Source organism: Talpa occidentalis, unplaced genomic scaffold (assembly GCF_014898055.3).
Source record: "Talpa occidentalis isolate TD23 unplaced genomic scaffold, MPIMG_talOcc4v2.1 talOcc4.6, whole genome shotgun sequence".
Taxonomy (NCBI): Eukaryota; Metazoa; Chordata; class Mammalia; order Eulipotyphla; family Talpidae; genus Talpa; species Talpa occidentalis.
This window is the reverse complement of record NW_023604972.1, coordinates 101,958,128-101,974,191: the sequence shown is the minus strand read 5'-3', so window position 1 is coordinate 101,974,191 and position 16,064 is coordinate 101,958,128. Positions and strand designations below refer to the sequence as shown.

At 36.9% G+C, this 16,064-nt stretch overlaps 1 protein-coding gene across 4 annotated transcripts in view; it reads right to left on the bottom strand.

Moving 5' to 3' along the window:
- The window catches only part of ADGRV1 (adhesion G protein-coupled receptor V1), a 317,136-nt gene that overhangs the window by 204,463 nt on the left and 96,609 nt on the right, over positions 1-16,064 (bottom strand). For all 4 annotated transcript variants that reach the window (XM_054688237.1, XM_037529850.1, XM_054688238.1 and 1 more), the window contains 7 exons: positions 14,677-15,286; positions 12,029-12,244; positions 7,931-8,146; positions 6,960-7,204; positions 5,650-5,831; positions 4,062-4,873; positions 1,582-1,791 (listed from right to left, as the gene is read on the bottom strand). In XM_054688237.1, the coding sequence (XP_054544212.1) occupies positions 1,582-1,791; positions 4,062-4,873; positions 5,650-5,831; positions 6,960-7,204; positions 7,931-8,146; positions 12,029-12,244; positions 14,677-15,286 (2,491 nt within the window). The remainder of the gene's footprint in view (positions 1-1,581; positions 1,792-4,061; positions 4,874-5,649; positions 5,832-6,959; positions 7,205-7,930; positions 8,147-12,028; positions 12,245-14,676; positions 15,287-16,064) is intronic.

The following is a 16,064-nucleotide window of genomic DNA, read 5'->3' as shown; positions in this document are numbered from 1 at the left end:
CACATGGCTCTCTCCTGAACAACTTCCTCTATCCACAAAGGTCTGATTGATTTTTCCTAACTTCAACTACTATGTTTTAAAAAAATCCAGCTTCCACTTGAATCTGAGATAATCAGATTCTCTCACTAATTTCCTTCTCTTACATAAACATTGTTACTCAAATTTATTATTCTGACTCAAGTCACTTGAAATATTTACCAAAGGTGACTAAATTGTCAAGTTTTGAGGTACATATAAATTCAAGCAAAACAAAGTCTTATCTCACAGGGCCCCTTAATGGCATGAGCTGTGGATTCATACAGCTTTGGCTTTAAGCTCCACTGTAAATAACTGTTCATGTCTCTAAAATTTAGTTTCCTTATGTGAAAATCTAGTACACTATTACAACCATTTCACAAGACAGTTGTTAAAATTAAAATGGATGTGAAATGTCTGGCACACAAAAATCACGCAATAAATGTCATTGCTGCAGTCATTAACTTTCTTGAAGTGATTTTTCACTTGTAGTATATTAAATATAATTTATATTTACTTGTAATATATTAAAAATAATTTGAGAGTGGATGGTTTGTCTTTAGACTGAACTTACAGCAACATGTTAATCACTTGGACTTACTATTTTCATGCCTACGTGAGATTTTTAAACCATGAATATCATGAAAGGGTATTGGAAAATGTCTCAGATATTGAATCAATGAGTGAAGAAACTTGCAAGTTGGAAATAAGTAAAAATGTGATGGACACTAAAATGCATTCAGTTTCCAGCACAGCCAGTGACTAGTTGTAGGACTTTGTCAAATCACTAAATCTGTGTTTCCTGCTGTCAAATAGAAAACAAATTGTGTGTTCTAAGTCCTTTACATTTCCTAACTCACCAAAGTATAATTATTTTCTTCTAATTCTAGATACAAGTTTCAGTGAAATATACTAGGAATACCAGTTTTATATCCTCTAAGCATAGTCAAAGACAAAAAACACTGCTATGTTTGAAGCAAATAAAAAAAAATCAACTCATACAAAATATTATGTATATATTTTGGAATATTCAGAATCCAAGAATTATTGCTTTTTAAGAAGAAATGTATATTTTTTTAATTTGGCACCTTATTCACAAAATACGTGAATATAATATAAAATCTAAGCTAAACTATTGATACTACAAACTACCATTTGTGTTAAAGAAGTCAGTGTCTCACTGTTTAATATCAACAGCTCCCAATGGGCATATACACATTTATTATGAAATATGCTAAGCACTTTACATAAAGGTCACTTAATCAAGACAAAGAAACTGACGAATTAAGTAGTATTTCCTATCAATTAACAGATGAGACATTGAGCATCCCGAGTTTGATTAATCTCTTAAAAATGTTAAGAGTAGGGAGTGGCAAGCTAGAACACAATACCAATCTGCAAGGCTCTTAAAAGCTAAATACATCACAGTATAGCCCTCTCCCAAGTAAGTTCCATGCACATGAGCATACACAGCTCTACAAAATAACAGAAGAAAAAAAAAATAGAGACTTTAAATGATATCTGTGGAAAAGAGAATGAATGCGCTCAACAAAAAAAGGAACCCACCTTCAAGACCTATGACAGATCTGGAAGCTGTCTGAAAGCTAACAATTCCTGCCACATTGTCATTGGCCAAAATGTTCACTTTAACAGTGTCGGAACTGGGCAAAATTCTACTTCCACCTTCAGTGTCCACCAAAGTAACTATGATACTTTCATCATCCTCTGGCTCAGAATCATCCAAAATGGTTAAAATGGCTATCTTCTTGGTTTCACCTATTAGAAAGGGGGTGGGTATCAGAAAAACCAATGGAACAAAACCATCAATAAGAATTCAGAGACACCCAAATTAACTTCTATTTGAAAAAAATCAAAAATATGAAAGTTAATTATCATAGTTCAATATCATGAGTAGTATTAGTGCCACTAAAAGCAAACGTTATATGCTAACACATCTTTTCATATATAAAACACTGAATTTCATTAATGTGGTTAGATTGTAGAAAAGGACATTCTGAATTATGGAAAAGAGGTGGAATTATTTGAAAGATTCATTTTATTCCCAGACCGTACTAGAATAATAATCTAGCTAGGGAAAGAGCTTCCAAAGCCTCTTCTGTTTAGAAACAACTCCCCCAAGGAGGATGGAATTTCATTTTCATTCTGGTATTCATCTCCTTGAAAGGTCATCAAGCCAATACAACCCTAACAAACCAGGAACACCTAGGGATGTGGTCACAACCGGAATCAGAAAAAGAATAGCATAATTTGAGCATAACAATCAGCCTAAATGAAGTGAGTTTAGGTAATTAGATGAGAGGACAGCATCAAATATGAGTTTCCAAGATGTGGGGCAATAAATGAAGAAGGCCGAAGCAAAATTCAAAGGGATGAGTGACAATAACAAGGGCTTAACAATTTTGCAGTTTGTTCTAGGACCCTACTAGTGGGCAGGCACCACCGAATACCCATAAACACAATACTGCATCTGATGTTCAACTTGTGGTGACCCTCATACAATTCCTTGTGACATTCTGAAAGATGAAAAGGTGAAAAAAGGCAATAAAAAGAAAAGGGATAAAAAAATGTTGCTCTTTTGACCCTGGTGCAGTTTTATCAATTCACAGTAACAAGACTGCCTCAAGAGAGTACACTATCTAAGAGTCTACACTGGCTATAAATATAGTCCATTTTGTTACAATTCAAGATAATAATTTGTATAATGCTATTACTTCCAATGCAAACTTTCTTTGTAGTTACCAAAGCCAATAGAAAGTCTAACTTAAAATTTTCATCTCCATTCCCTCCTCATTTAATTTTCATTAGGTCCTCCAAAATAGGCAGAAAGGTTAGTAGATGGAACCCATCAAGTTCCATTATTCTCAAAATGATTGCCAGGAAATAACCGTCATAGAAATACTTCCTTACTATTTTCTAAAAAATTGTTCTAGAACATACTTATTAGATTATTCAGAAAAGTATGTTATAGATGCGTCAACATCTGCAAAACTTTCAAAAAAGTGTATATATTAAAGTTAAAAAATGCAATGAATTTGTCTAAGATCAAAAATGTAAGTAACATTTACCTCATTTTTTGTCTATCCTAAAGTTTTTATGAGTATCCATTACTTGTCCCTCAGAAAAACACTTTATTGAAAAATTGAATGGGCTTTATATAGTTTAAATAAAAATTCAAACAATGATCTCAGTAAACTTTTTTTCACCAAAAGAAAATTATCTTAAGCAAATGCATTTTTCAAATTTTTAAATATAAGAGGATTCAACTAACTCTGGAAAAAAAACAACAGTAAAACTGACCCTAATTCTAATCTAATCTGTTGGTCAAGTTATCTTACAATATATTGCTCATGAAAATGTGTAAACATAATCCCAAATAAGTCTCAGAACAACATTATAAACAGATCTATCATAGGCTTAATTTAATATGAAGTCGCTAGACCTTTGGTGATAAGCATGTGGTGTATACAGATGATGTGTAAGTCTGTACACATGAAACCTATATAATTTTATAAACCAATGTTGCTTTAGTGAAAACAAAAATAAAATGAATTAAAAGGCACCAAAATTCATACGAATTATACTCAGAAATTATTTTCATTGAAGATTTACCCTGATTTGTCTAGTGCATATTAAAAAGCCTCCCAGTTAATAATTATCTCTCTAGCTAACAATGTTTACTACACATAGGTTGTCTGTAGATACCTGACTCATTCCTACAATTTCCCTCACAAAATTAGAACTTGCCTTGAGTGGCCTCTATGTTTCCTTAAAGGCACTGTTATCACATCTAAAGAGAAAAAGTTACAACTTTCACGAAAATCTCTTGAAAAGATATATAAGTAGGATCACGCCAGCCTATATGTCACATAAACCATGAATAAGCTAAATAACTTCTATTTTTTTCAAAACCATACTTTTTCATAACAGGAATATACCAAATAAGAATTCTTAGGAACACTGTCATAAAATATGATTATGACAACTTTACCAGGGGGAACGGAAATCCATTTAGAACTAACACTTACCTTCAGCAAAAGTGAGAATGTCTCCAGCACCTGTAAAATCTAAACCTTCAGTAGCAGTGCCACCAACAACACGCCATTCAACTGTCACTTGACCTAGGCTCCCCCCTGTCCTGTGGATCATCAGCTCCACTGTGGTTTGGGGCTGCTCCTGAACTTCAACATATAAACCATCTTCTGAGGTATTGGGACTGATACTGTAGATCACAAACACTCCAAAGGCATCACCATTTAATGCTATGACAACTGTAGAAGTATTTGGCTCTCCTATGGTTGGCTGGTTATTAAAACTGGCTGTGATGTTCATAAGGTGAACCTCAAGGAGAGTAATTAGGAAACTCTCGTCCATCTCTGGGACATCATCAGGAAGAATAGAGACTGTGAGATTTGCAAATTCATCACCTTCCAGCATTATGGCCCATTGTCTTGTCACAGGCTCATAGTCACTGCCAGCCACAGCCTGACTGCTGAAAAGAGAAGCTACCTTGGTCATGTTTTTCCTGTAGGTCCAGAAGTCTGAGTTGTTAAGAGTTGGGCTGATCCACGAAGTCATCCAAAAACACTGGGGACCCTCAGAAGCATTGAGAAACGAAAATGCTGAACATGCATGTTCTCTGAGGCACAAAGTGGCACAGGTATACTGGGGTTCCTCCACTGCAGAGACATTCACCCAAGTTCTCCAAAGCATGTCAGGTGCTCCTTGAATTGGTGGCTCATAGTAAAACAGTAAATCTTGACCTTCCTCAACTGCAAGAGTCACTACATCAACATCGGAAGTGCTGTAGAATAGCAACAGTTGACCAAAGTGCCCTCCGCTAAAACGTGGAGTGACAATTAAAAAACAGGATAAGCATTCAAAGCAATGTGGACAACATACAAGGAAGAGAAATGCTGATGGCAGTTTTCACTTTTTAAATGTATAAAGGACTAGCATGAACAAAATCGTATTTCTCAGTATATTTGCCTTTCAATATTGCCTTCATGTGTAAGGAAATCTGCTAGTTTTCAAATACTTATCTTTAACCAAACTATGAAAATATTTTGCAAAGTATGAAAATCATAGCCATTTCAGAATTAAACAGAATTAGAAAATTAATTTTCATGACTAGATTTCACTGAAACAAAGGAACAATGATAACAGCATGAGTACATTTCTGACGAAATGTAATTAGTTGCCACAATGTCCCAAGGCCCTCATTTTCTATTTCTGAAGGAGCTCAAGGAACTAACTGTATGCTGCCTTATAGAAATGCAGAAAAAAAAAAAATCAGCCCCTTCATACAATCTCTAATTATGCCTTAATTTAGCATCTAGGTATACTTAAGTTCTCATTCAAACAAGTCACAGATTAGAGCAAGGAATTTCTGGAATTCAAAGGCTCAGTGATGTATAATCCATTTCACTGACAATAGGTATGATAAATATAATGGGTTATTTATATTAATAGGCACACTTTGAGTAAATTATAATCTATAAAATAATTCATGTTACAGAATACCCACAAACCTAAAATATTTAATAGTGCAAGAGATGCTTTCCCACACCCCCAATTCCCACCACCCCTACATTTGCAAGCAGCCATCTCATATACCTTCGCCTGACAGTTATGTTAGCACAGGAACTTCTCTCCAGAGGTTCTTGAACACGATAAAGTGACTGAACAAAGGCTACTGTACCATAGGGATTATCATTGGCAGGAATAATAATATTTGCCACTCGATCTAACCCAATAGTACCTCCACCAGAGGCATCAGTTAGCTGCACTTCGATAACCTAGAAATACAGTGAAAATTTCCTTAAATCCCAGGTCTGAAATTAGAAAAAGAATGATGCAGGGCTGGAGAAATCATATATACACACACAAGTACAAGATCAAAATAGAATGTGTGTTCTCAAACATCCCCATTACATTTACAAACTCAACAAGTAACAAAATAGTCCAACATCAACTTCTAATAAAAGAGCATGATTATACTTAAATACAGGCTGTTTAAGTTCCTTAATATTAAGTTATACAATATTGTGAATCAATTTTTAATATCTCTAAGTCATTTCAGTCATATCCTTTTCTGTCCTCTACCTTTTTATTTCAGGCAAATATGTGTTTTTATGAATAGTTGTTACGTCTCACAGGATCATAAATGGAAATTTTGACAAATTTAAAACAAAGAACACATCAGAAGGCCACTTAAATTTAAAGGAAAGAAATGTTTTGTGTGTACTACTATCCATTATTTTAGAAGTGAATAGTGACACAATTAGCATTATTCAAATGAAACTATGGAACTTCTCTTCCATGAAAATTTGATACTGTTAAAGTCTAATTACTACCAAAAGTAATTTTATTAGAGCTAGGCTTTAATACTTGAATTTCATAAAATAAAATTATCTTTCAGCCAATATGTGTTAGTGATGAATCAGCTTCGCTACTGAGACTATCTTATTTGCCACCTTGCTTCTTTATCGTGAAAGATAAATAACAGGCAGCTATATCTAGCATTGTATTTGTCATATAGTAAATTCTCAAAAATGCTGAAGAATAAATATGAACTAATGAGTTGAAAATCTACATTTAATTGAAACTCACTGGCCCACACTCAAGACAAAGGGAATCTGGACACAAGCAAATTAATAGTTAATATGGAGCAATCTAGTATACTTATGACATGAATTTGAACACATATTTAGTCATTTAACCAAATTATTAAATTATACAATGTAATAATACAAAAGCAATCTTACACTAGTAAACTGACATGTGTACAAGAGTTAGTTTTAAAATATTCTTGTTTTTGCTGACATTCTCTGTCAATTTCACAATAACAGCACAGCCATCTTTTCTAGTTCACTATAAGACAAGCATGATTTACAGTGTCATTCTATACTAGCCATTCCTCTCACCTCTTCAATCTCCGGAACGTCGTCAGCCAGGACCTCTAACAACAAGGTTTGAATGGTTTCCCCAGGGGCAAAGGTCACATTACCTGAGACAACTCGCAGGTCGCCAGTAGCAAGCTGTCCATTAATGGTGGCAACCCACTGAACAGTAACATTGCCGAGTGTCCCAGAATTTCGAATTATTGGCAGGTTTACCTTCACTGAGTTAAACTCAGGTTCCTCTACAATAAGTTTAGTAATCTGAAAACCTAAAGAACAGAGCAGAGTTAATCTCAAAATTAAAGTAAAAGTCAGTCAACAAAGCTAACCAAGTCTCAGCCTAGAGTTGATTCTTTCCCCCCTAAACAATCTAGGTAATCACCAGAAAAATCAGAGTAAGCTGCAGTGACACAGGTTAGTCAGGTCTGCCAAAATTGCCAAACTTGTTCTCATTTTGATAGAAGCAGAAATCAGACATTCAGATCCTCATAGCAATCAGGGATATACCAGTCATGAACAATATGGGTCTAGTAAATTCTGTGACTAACTACAGGGTCCAAGCCTTAATGCAAAGAAGCAGTTTCGTTTTTGTTTGTTTGTGGTTCGCAATTTTGCTAGCATAATTGATACTATGTAGGAAAGGGGGCTTGATGTTGCCAGATTTTTTTCCACTAATCAAAAAGCTCAGAAATCCAGATTTTTGTGTAAATTTCTAAATTTTCTGAAGAACTATCTGAAGAAATGTCTGATTTAAAAAACACATGTAGGAGCCAGAACTAACCTAAAAGTCTAAAATGTTGTGACATCCATATTTATGCTAAGAGATTGATTTCTTGATTTCTAAAACTACTGATCACTGCTAGAGATTTTACAAGGCATCCTATATATGTCAAAAGTAGCAGGTTATAAAAGGAAACATGATTAAATCAACCCCAAGTGTCTAGAAATAAATATATAATCTATACAGAAGTAAAAGACACAAACTAGACTGTTACCAAATAATCCATAGGGGTCATCAGAGGCTTCAATAATAATGATTGCCTCTGTTAACACCCCTAGTTTGGCGCCTCCTGTTGTTTCATTCAGTAGTTGCACGAGAAAAGTTTCTTCCAGCTCAGGGTAGATGTCATTAATGATATATATTGGCACAGCCTTACTGGTTTCCCCTTCTAGCAAGACCACATCCGATGAAGCTATACTATAATCTTCGCCTACAAAGGCAAAAAGAAAAATGTTCATATTTATTCTACAATATGAAAATATCTTACGTACTAGGAAAATATAATTACATATCAAATTTCATGGATATACTTATGATTTTTTCATACATTGACTTCATTTATTCTAAACAAGATTTCTTCCCTTTTACCAGAAAAATTTAATGTCATAAAGTAATGAAAAAACCTCCTAAGAGTGTTCAATTCCTCTACTTTTTAGAAACACGGTTTGTACTATTAGCCATAAACAGATATAATATGGTTATAGATCAGACATAGACAAAGATGTATAGTGACTCATCCATTGCCACAGATGGTACCTTATCCACACACACACACACACACACACAAATATTCACAATACTTTCAGAACAAAGAACAAAACCAAAATTCTTATCTAACTCTTGTGCCAGCAAGCGCAGGGCAAGTTTACTATTGATTAGGACAGATAAAGAGCCCTGGAGCTCTTAGTGGATTTTACAGGTTTTAATGCTCTTGCAGGTCACCAGGTACACAGGCACACCAGGCAGGAAGGCTGGCATTTACAAGGAGGCAGGCAAGCAACGGAGCATCCGAGACTCCCATGAATTTTTACGTTTTTTTTGTATTCTCTCTGGTGTTCTTTTGTGGTTTTGCTTCTGTAGTCATGCCACTCATCCTCTCAGTTATCTTTATAGCCCTGGCCTCTATTTAGGCTCAAGTGTACACGCACAAACACACATGCTCCAGGTGTCCACAATCAGCACATGATCCCTGCACGGATGCTACCCGGTGCCTTCTCCAGCAGCACAATCAAGGCCGCAGGTGATAGCCACAGAGGCTAACGGTGTAAAAAACATAATTAATTCACTTACCATACAATCCACCCCCCTCAGGTTTTTTTACAATACTATCTACCCTCATTCTTCCACAAGTTTCCCTTGGCAAATGTGGAATACCACAGCCACAAGCACAAAAGTAAACAGAATGCAACTGAATAGAACAGAATACAACTAAGCCTAGCCACTAGGTTAGGGCACCGACCTAGGGGCAAAAAGAGAAGGTTACTGGAACAAACAAACATCCATCAGGGCTGCTACCACTCATGCAATCAAGTGGGAAGCCATTCTATTCACTCATGGCATCTGTTGTCACAGACCAGGAGCCACTAGGCTTCCTGGCTCTCTGGCTGTGGCCTCAGCTACCAGCCATATGCTATATCCATCCCAGGGTGTACTCTAAGACTGGCAACACACACACTTGTAGTGGCAGGAAGGCCAGTAAGGTTTTCTGATCCAGCAGACCAGATAAAGGAGTCCTGGAGCCCTCAGTGGCTTTTAAGGCTTTTATTGGGATTTACCAGGTACACGGCAGGCAGGAGTGCTGGGGAATGACCAGCCTCCCAGCCCTCAGCAAGTCTTCACTCCTTCTGGGCTCTCCGGCCTTCTCTCGCATTCTCTCTGCTTCTCTGCTCTCCTCGTGGTTCTGCTTCTGGTTCTCTCTTTTGCGCTTATTCTCTTCTCTGGTGTCCCTATGACACCGCCCTTATTAGCCCAGTCTCTCAGCACAGGTGAATCCTATCTACATATGCTCACACCCTACTCCAGGTGCCCGCCATCAGGCACGCATTCAGGACTGTAAGAATCCATCATCAATCCTAATGGCGGGAGGGCAGAAAAGCCTGATACTCTTTCACTTACCCTACAATACTCTATACTCTTTGGGGTAATCACTCAATCCCCAGGGGTATTCACACTGCTGTCATTCCAACATTTGGCTTTCAGTCACCAATGTGACAAGCAGACCCTTCAACTAAGGCCAACCCTTTGCACATGGGTCAAGGACCCATGGATAGCAAGCTCCACATGTGGACTCTCTCCAACAACCCCTCCAGCTGTGGTCACCACTACAAGTCAAGTTTCCCACCCATCCTTCAAGGACGGGTTCCTCAGCACCTCACCCTTATTCCAAAGTGAAAAGGGCATTACCCATTGTTGATTTTAAGAAGCTTGCTTGCCTTCTTTAGCATCCTTTCGGCTGCTTAACAACCCCTCAACACTTCCTTGTATCACCATTGGGTGAGCTACAAATAATGGTCCTCTTTCCCAAGGAGTCTGCTGCCTCAGGGGTAGTGGGCTGGTCCTCACAGGCGGTTTCCTCCACATGAAGTCTTGTTCTGCAGCTCCAGACCTTGTCTATCTCCAGTGCTCCTGCAGTGTCCTAAGCTCTCCTCACAGCTCCTGGATTTTGGCCACCTCCTGTACTGCCACGATGCCTCCAGCATTGACCCTGACTCCATCTGCAGAGCTGTGAGTGAACACTCCTGCCCCAGCCCTGCCTGAGAAGGCCCCATGTCCATCCAATGCCTTCCCCACTTTGTGCAAAGTCCTCTTCTCCTGCTGGGGAATAGGGAGACGCCCAAAGAGAGGAAGCCGGCCACCAAGTACATGTTCATGTCCTGCCCCCTCTCAATCCATCCCAAGTTCTTTAGAAGGCTCCATACCAGTCTGCAATGAATCCTGCCAACTAACTCCAATTCTAGTAGCAAGCCTGCAGGCCGGCAGGCAGGCAGTCAGGCAACCAAGCCTCCAGTCCCCCAGGTCCCCAAATGGTTATGCTTTCTTTAGGTTCTCTGGCGGTCTCTCATGGTCTTGCCTCTTCTGTAATCATGCTGCTCACCCTCTCGTAGCCATCTTTATACGCTGGCTACTAGGATCAGGTGTGCACACTTACGCATGCGTGCACAGCCATGATCCAGGTGTCCACAATTGGCACATGTGCTCTGCATGTACCCTCCCTAGTGCCTTCTGCATCAACACAACCAAGGCCGCAGGTGATAGCTACAGAGGCTAATGGAGTAAAAAAGCCTGATTAATTCATTTACCTTACACTCACTTAGGAGATAAAATATACCATTACACAGCTAGAGGCATGTCAGCATCATCAATGATACAGCTGAAAACTTTGAACCTTCCCCAAAGCTGTAGTAAAAGTTACTGCTCAGGGTGGCAGGAGCTTTGTTTGTGGTCACACTGTGGGTGGAAAAACAAGAGTCTTCCTACGGAGCCTGAGGACTAAGTTCCTGGAAGAACAATCAAGCCCATCGATGTCAATGCATAAGGGTCCCTGTAGGAGTCAGGTATTCCTCTACTCTACTCATCCCCAAAGTGTGCGCACGTGTCCAGACACAAATATACTGTGCAGGAACTACATGAGCCTGATTTGTTGTCTGCTCAAGTATTATATCCAGATAATTTATTTTGAAAATATCAAGCATGACTCCCTATCCTTTTGCACCCACGATCCTCCGAATGCACACTAGGAAGACTATAGTTGAATAATCAACTTCTATACAAATCTCCCTCCAGCTGTTGTAACTGCACAAAGAAGGCAGTCTCCTAATGTTTGCATTTGGAAATGAAGTCATTTTGCTTATATGGAAAATTGTTAATGCTAGTGACTATATCTCCCAAGTTCTTTATAAATAAACAAGCAAGATGAATGGATAAGACACAAGACTGTTGGCCAGCACTGCACTCCCATGGCTGTGCATTTATTCCTGCATTCCTCAATGTCACACACTGAATCCCTTTCAAATCCCATATACAGAACCTAACAATGCTTTCCTTAGTTTGCTTTTCATTGGTTTATACATATTTTGTTCATCATAGCTTTTAAATCCACATACATGTTTGCCAACAGTTTTCACAAATTCTATAAACTTAGTATCATAAAAACAAAGAAAAATAAAAGTTCTAGATTTGTGCCTTAATAAAGATGGCAGAGTATTATTGATTTCTAGTTTATTTTTCTACCTACATCTTTGAGTGATTTTGTTAACCACAGATAAGCTGTCCCTCCAAAATACTTCACTGTTCCTAAGAGAATTTTTCTCACCAGCTATTGCAGTTATTGGCACAGCCTTAAACTTCACAGAAACATCTGCAAATGCTCCTCCTGTTCTCGTCACATTGATAATGGGCCCAACATGATTTTCTGCCACTCGAACAACTGAAGCTGAGAGTTGAAGAGTTCCAAATGCATCATCATTGGCAATGATAATTAGATGAGCAATGGTTTCTACCTTAGGCCCAAGGCGTGGAGAATCTGGAACTGAAAAATAAAAGAGTTCACACATCAAAACTCTAAAAACTGGCCAAAAGTCATCTAGAAGCCTCAGCAAGTTGCCATCAACCAAATGGGATCATTATTTGGTGTTTTGTCTCTACGATTTATACTTAAAAAATCATCGATTACTATGTACCAGAATTACTCTAGACATTGGGGATACAAAAATTAATTAATCAGAAAGTGCCCACATTCTTGTGGCTTTATTTTCTAGTGAGATTTTATTATTATAGAATCCTAGCAAAGACATAGTTACCCTACAGGAATATTTTAATCAGAATTGGAAATTTGTCAAAAGGCAAGAAATGATTAGCTATACATAATCATCACTTTGCATAGTAACAGATAATGATGAAATCCAGTTATGCTCTTCTAATTAGTTCACCATGTCAATTAAAAAAAAGCATTTCAGTTACAAAATTGAGTAGGAAAGTAATTTAATTCCTAGTCTTCAAAGATCAGCTCCAAATCATCACCCTCTAATTAAATTACTGCCTCTACTTCACTCTCCTCACTCACAAACTTTTTCCCCCAAGTTCGATCTTATTTAATAGTCATCATTTACCTTATCTGGAAAGCAGTCAGCCTCAAGGCTACCTCAAAGCTACCATAATACAGTGTTTTCCATGCCTTTTAGGCTCTCATCTTACAATCCACTGATTTCAGAGAGATGAAAGTTTATTTTGAAGGCTTTAGGACCTTCTACAAACTCCCTGACTTATTTTCTAGTTTCAATTCCAACCAGAACCATTGCAAAACAATATAAAAATTGACCTTTTAACACAAATGAAGCACAAAACAAACTCTCACTAGAGGCAATCAATTTTTAGTTCCTATTTAAGAGACTCTCTAACAATTGTAGTATTTGGAAGTATGTAATTATGAATAAAATTTAACATCTTCAGACAATTTGATCCAAATGCAAATATATATACATTTTAATTTTAATGATACAGGCTCAGACCATACCAAATTACATCAAATTTAAAACCACAAAGTATGAATTAATGTAATATAATTAAATTCAAAGTACGCTAGAAAAGAATGGCAGTAATATAGAAAACTGGAGCCACAGATAACATTTTTTCAGTGGATTATTTTAAAAGCATCATTCTAAGCCCTTTTCTTATGTCAAAATACAACATGTTCACACCATCTCTTATGTCCAATCAGAGACAGGAATCAGAGACAGAGAAACTGAAGGAGTCACCAAAGGGTTTATAGTTTTACCTGATAGACACAATCAACAGACATCTTGAAATGAGTTGCCTAATCTCTTCCTCCCTATAATGAACTCTCCTCATTGAACCAGGTATCAAACTTTCATCTATCCAGAACTTTTCATCTTGCTCTCTGCCCTAACCAGTGTACTGACCACCATTTTCTCACTGACTCCTGAAAGTTGATGCTTACACTCAGAGTAGATAAACAGAGATCCTATCAGAGTCATATACTGACTTTATTAAAATTTAAGTCAATATTACACAAATTTGCAATGAATTATTCTTTATTCCAAATCATAGCTTATGCCTAGTCTTAGCTTATGACTTATGACCCACCTGTTCTGTTCCCCATTTTGTCTGGTGACTCCTCTCAACACCCCCACACACACCTCTGGCCTGTACCCTAGTTCTTGTATGCATAAATAAATAAATCTTTTTTTAAAAAAAGAACATTTTCTAACATGATATAAGCAATAAATAAGCCATAATACAATAACTCCTTTTAGCTCCACAATCTCAAGTCCTGCTCTCTCCCAGTGGACACCCTATTCTCTATAAAGCATGTAAGTCAACACCCAAGGGGAATAACTTCTCCTTTCCACTAGAAGGTGGTGCACCAGATTCTTTGCCTGGCATGTGTCACTCCTCACTTCTCATTTTTATCACCACCAGTGTCTTCTCAACTCTCAAAATGATCCATAGATTTAAGGGATTCCTTAATGGCTACATGGTCCCATCCCTAATTCCCACAAGCAGTTCCCAGATTCAGAAACATCTAGCTAGTAGAAAGACCCTCTGTTGTTCAGGGTATACACAGAGTGGACTGAGGTAAGAGGCTCAGTATCCTGCTACCAAGACAGACCCTGAAATCTTCTGATTGATTACAAAATGTTTTGAACACTATAATACATAGCACAATAGTACCGGAGGTCAGTTACACAAGGATTATTTGAAAACTTCTAAATTTTAGTCTGGAAATGTAATGGACTTTTAAAACATTTTTCATGTTTTCTAGTGTCCCACTCCCATTTGCCTTATAGATTAATTTTTTAAGATAAAATTTTATAAGTGCTTTGTTCAATGTTTCCAAAGTTAGTGCTTACTCTCGTTATAGTTTCCTGCTATACCCAATCCTTAATTTATTGTTTTAAGATTTTTTTCTCTAATAATAATAACATACTAACAGTTACTTACTTGAGCGATTCTGTACTTTCTCTACTAATGTAGAGTTGAGTAGTTCAATAAACACTGATTCTGACTTTTCTGGTTCATCATCATCCAAAATTGAGATAGCTATTGTTGCCTCATTCTGATTATCATTGAAAAGAGCAAATCCAGAAGCTGGTATATAATCTCTTCCTTGAGTTGCTCTGGCTATATTAGGTGGAAAATAAGGTGGTTTTTCCATATCATCCAGTGTTCTATATGTGACAATGACTTTTCCCATGAGGCCTTTTAACCTTATTATTGACAAAGTGATGTTCTGGGTTGCTTCCTCAACTTGAACAGGTCTATTTTTCTCGGAAAAGATGAAGACCCCATAAGGATCATCATTAGCCAAAACAATTAATGTGGCATTCGTATGAACTCCTAAAGAACCACTAGAGACACTGAGGATGGACACAGAGAACACCTTATCCAGTTCTGGATCTTCGTCAGGCAATATTTCCACTGTGATGTTGGCAGACTTCTGCCCAATCTCAAACGTGACATTGCCAGAGGTGAAGGCAAGGTCTCCATCAGGATCAGAGTCTATGCTCCAAAGCAAAGTCACTGAAGACAGAGTCCCATGACTTCTCATAATCTATAAGATATTTAACATTAAAATGGATTTGAAAAGGGTTAAATCAATTGACTTAGATATTTAAAAACAGAATGATTGCAAGATATTATTTTATTCTATTTCATGTAAGTTGTCCTCACAGATAAGATTCTTGAAAGTCAGGATCACATACTATACATCTTTGATATTGTTTATATTCCTACTAAAAAAAAAAATTGCTGTATGCTGTGTGAAACTACAAATTGGTTAGATACTTGTAGCTTCCAAATAAACTTTAGCTGTAACTTTTCTGCAATCTATATATTGGCAATAAAGCAAATATAACCAACAATTTATTATATTTAAACAAACATTAAAATACTTACATTTATAGGAAAGATGAATGAACGTCATTATAAGGAACATGTGAGTGATATTTTTCTGAAAATTTAGCCCTAAAACTCAGTTTTCAAAATTAATTATATTTCCTTTTATCTTCAATATAATAGACTATTAAAAACTCAACAAAAACATAATTGATCCAAGGTTTAATAAAATACGTTTCAGAAGTACTTCTGTATAAAATACGTAAAGAAGAAAAGCTCTAAAAAGCACCCTGAAGACCCAAATAACTTTTATTTACACTTAAAATACAAATACTAACTCAAAAAAATATTTGAAAAAATAATTTTATAAAACTTGATCCTTCCCTTAATTAATCCTTCCCTTAATTCTGAGTAGTTATCCTCTCCAAATTTGTTCAAATTATTTCACAACAGTTCATTAAAGATCTTCTATAAGAGTGCAGAAGAGATATATT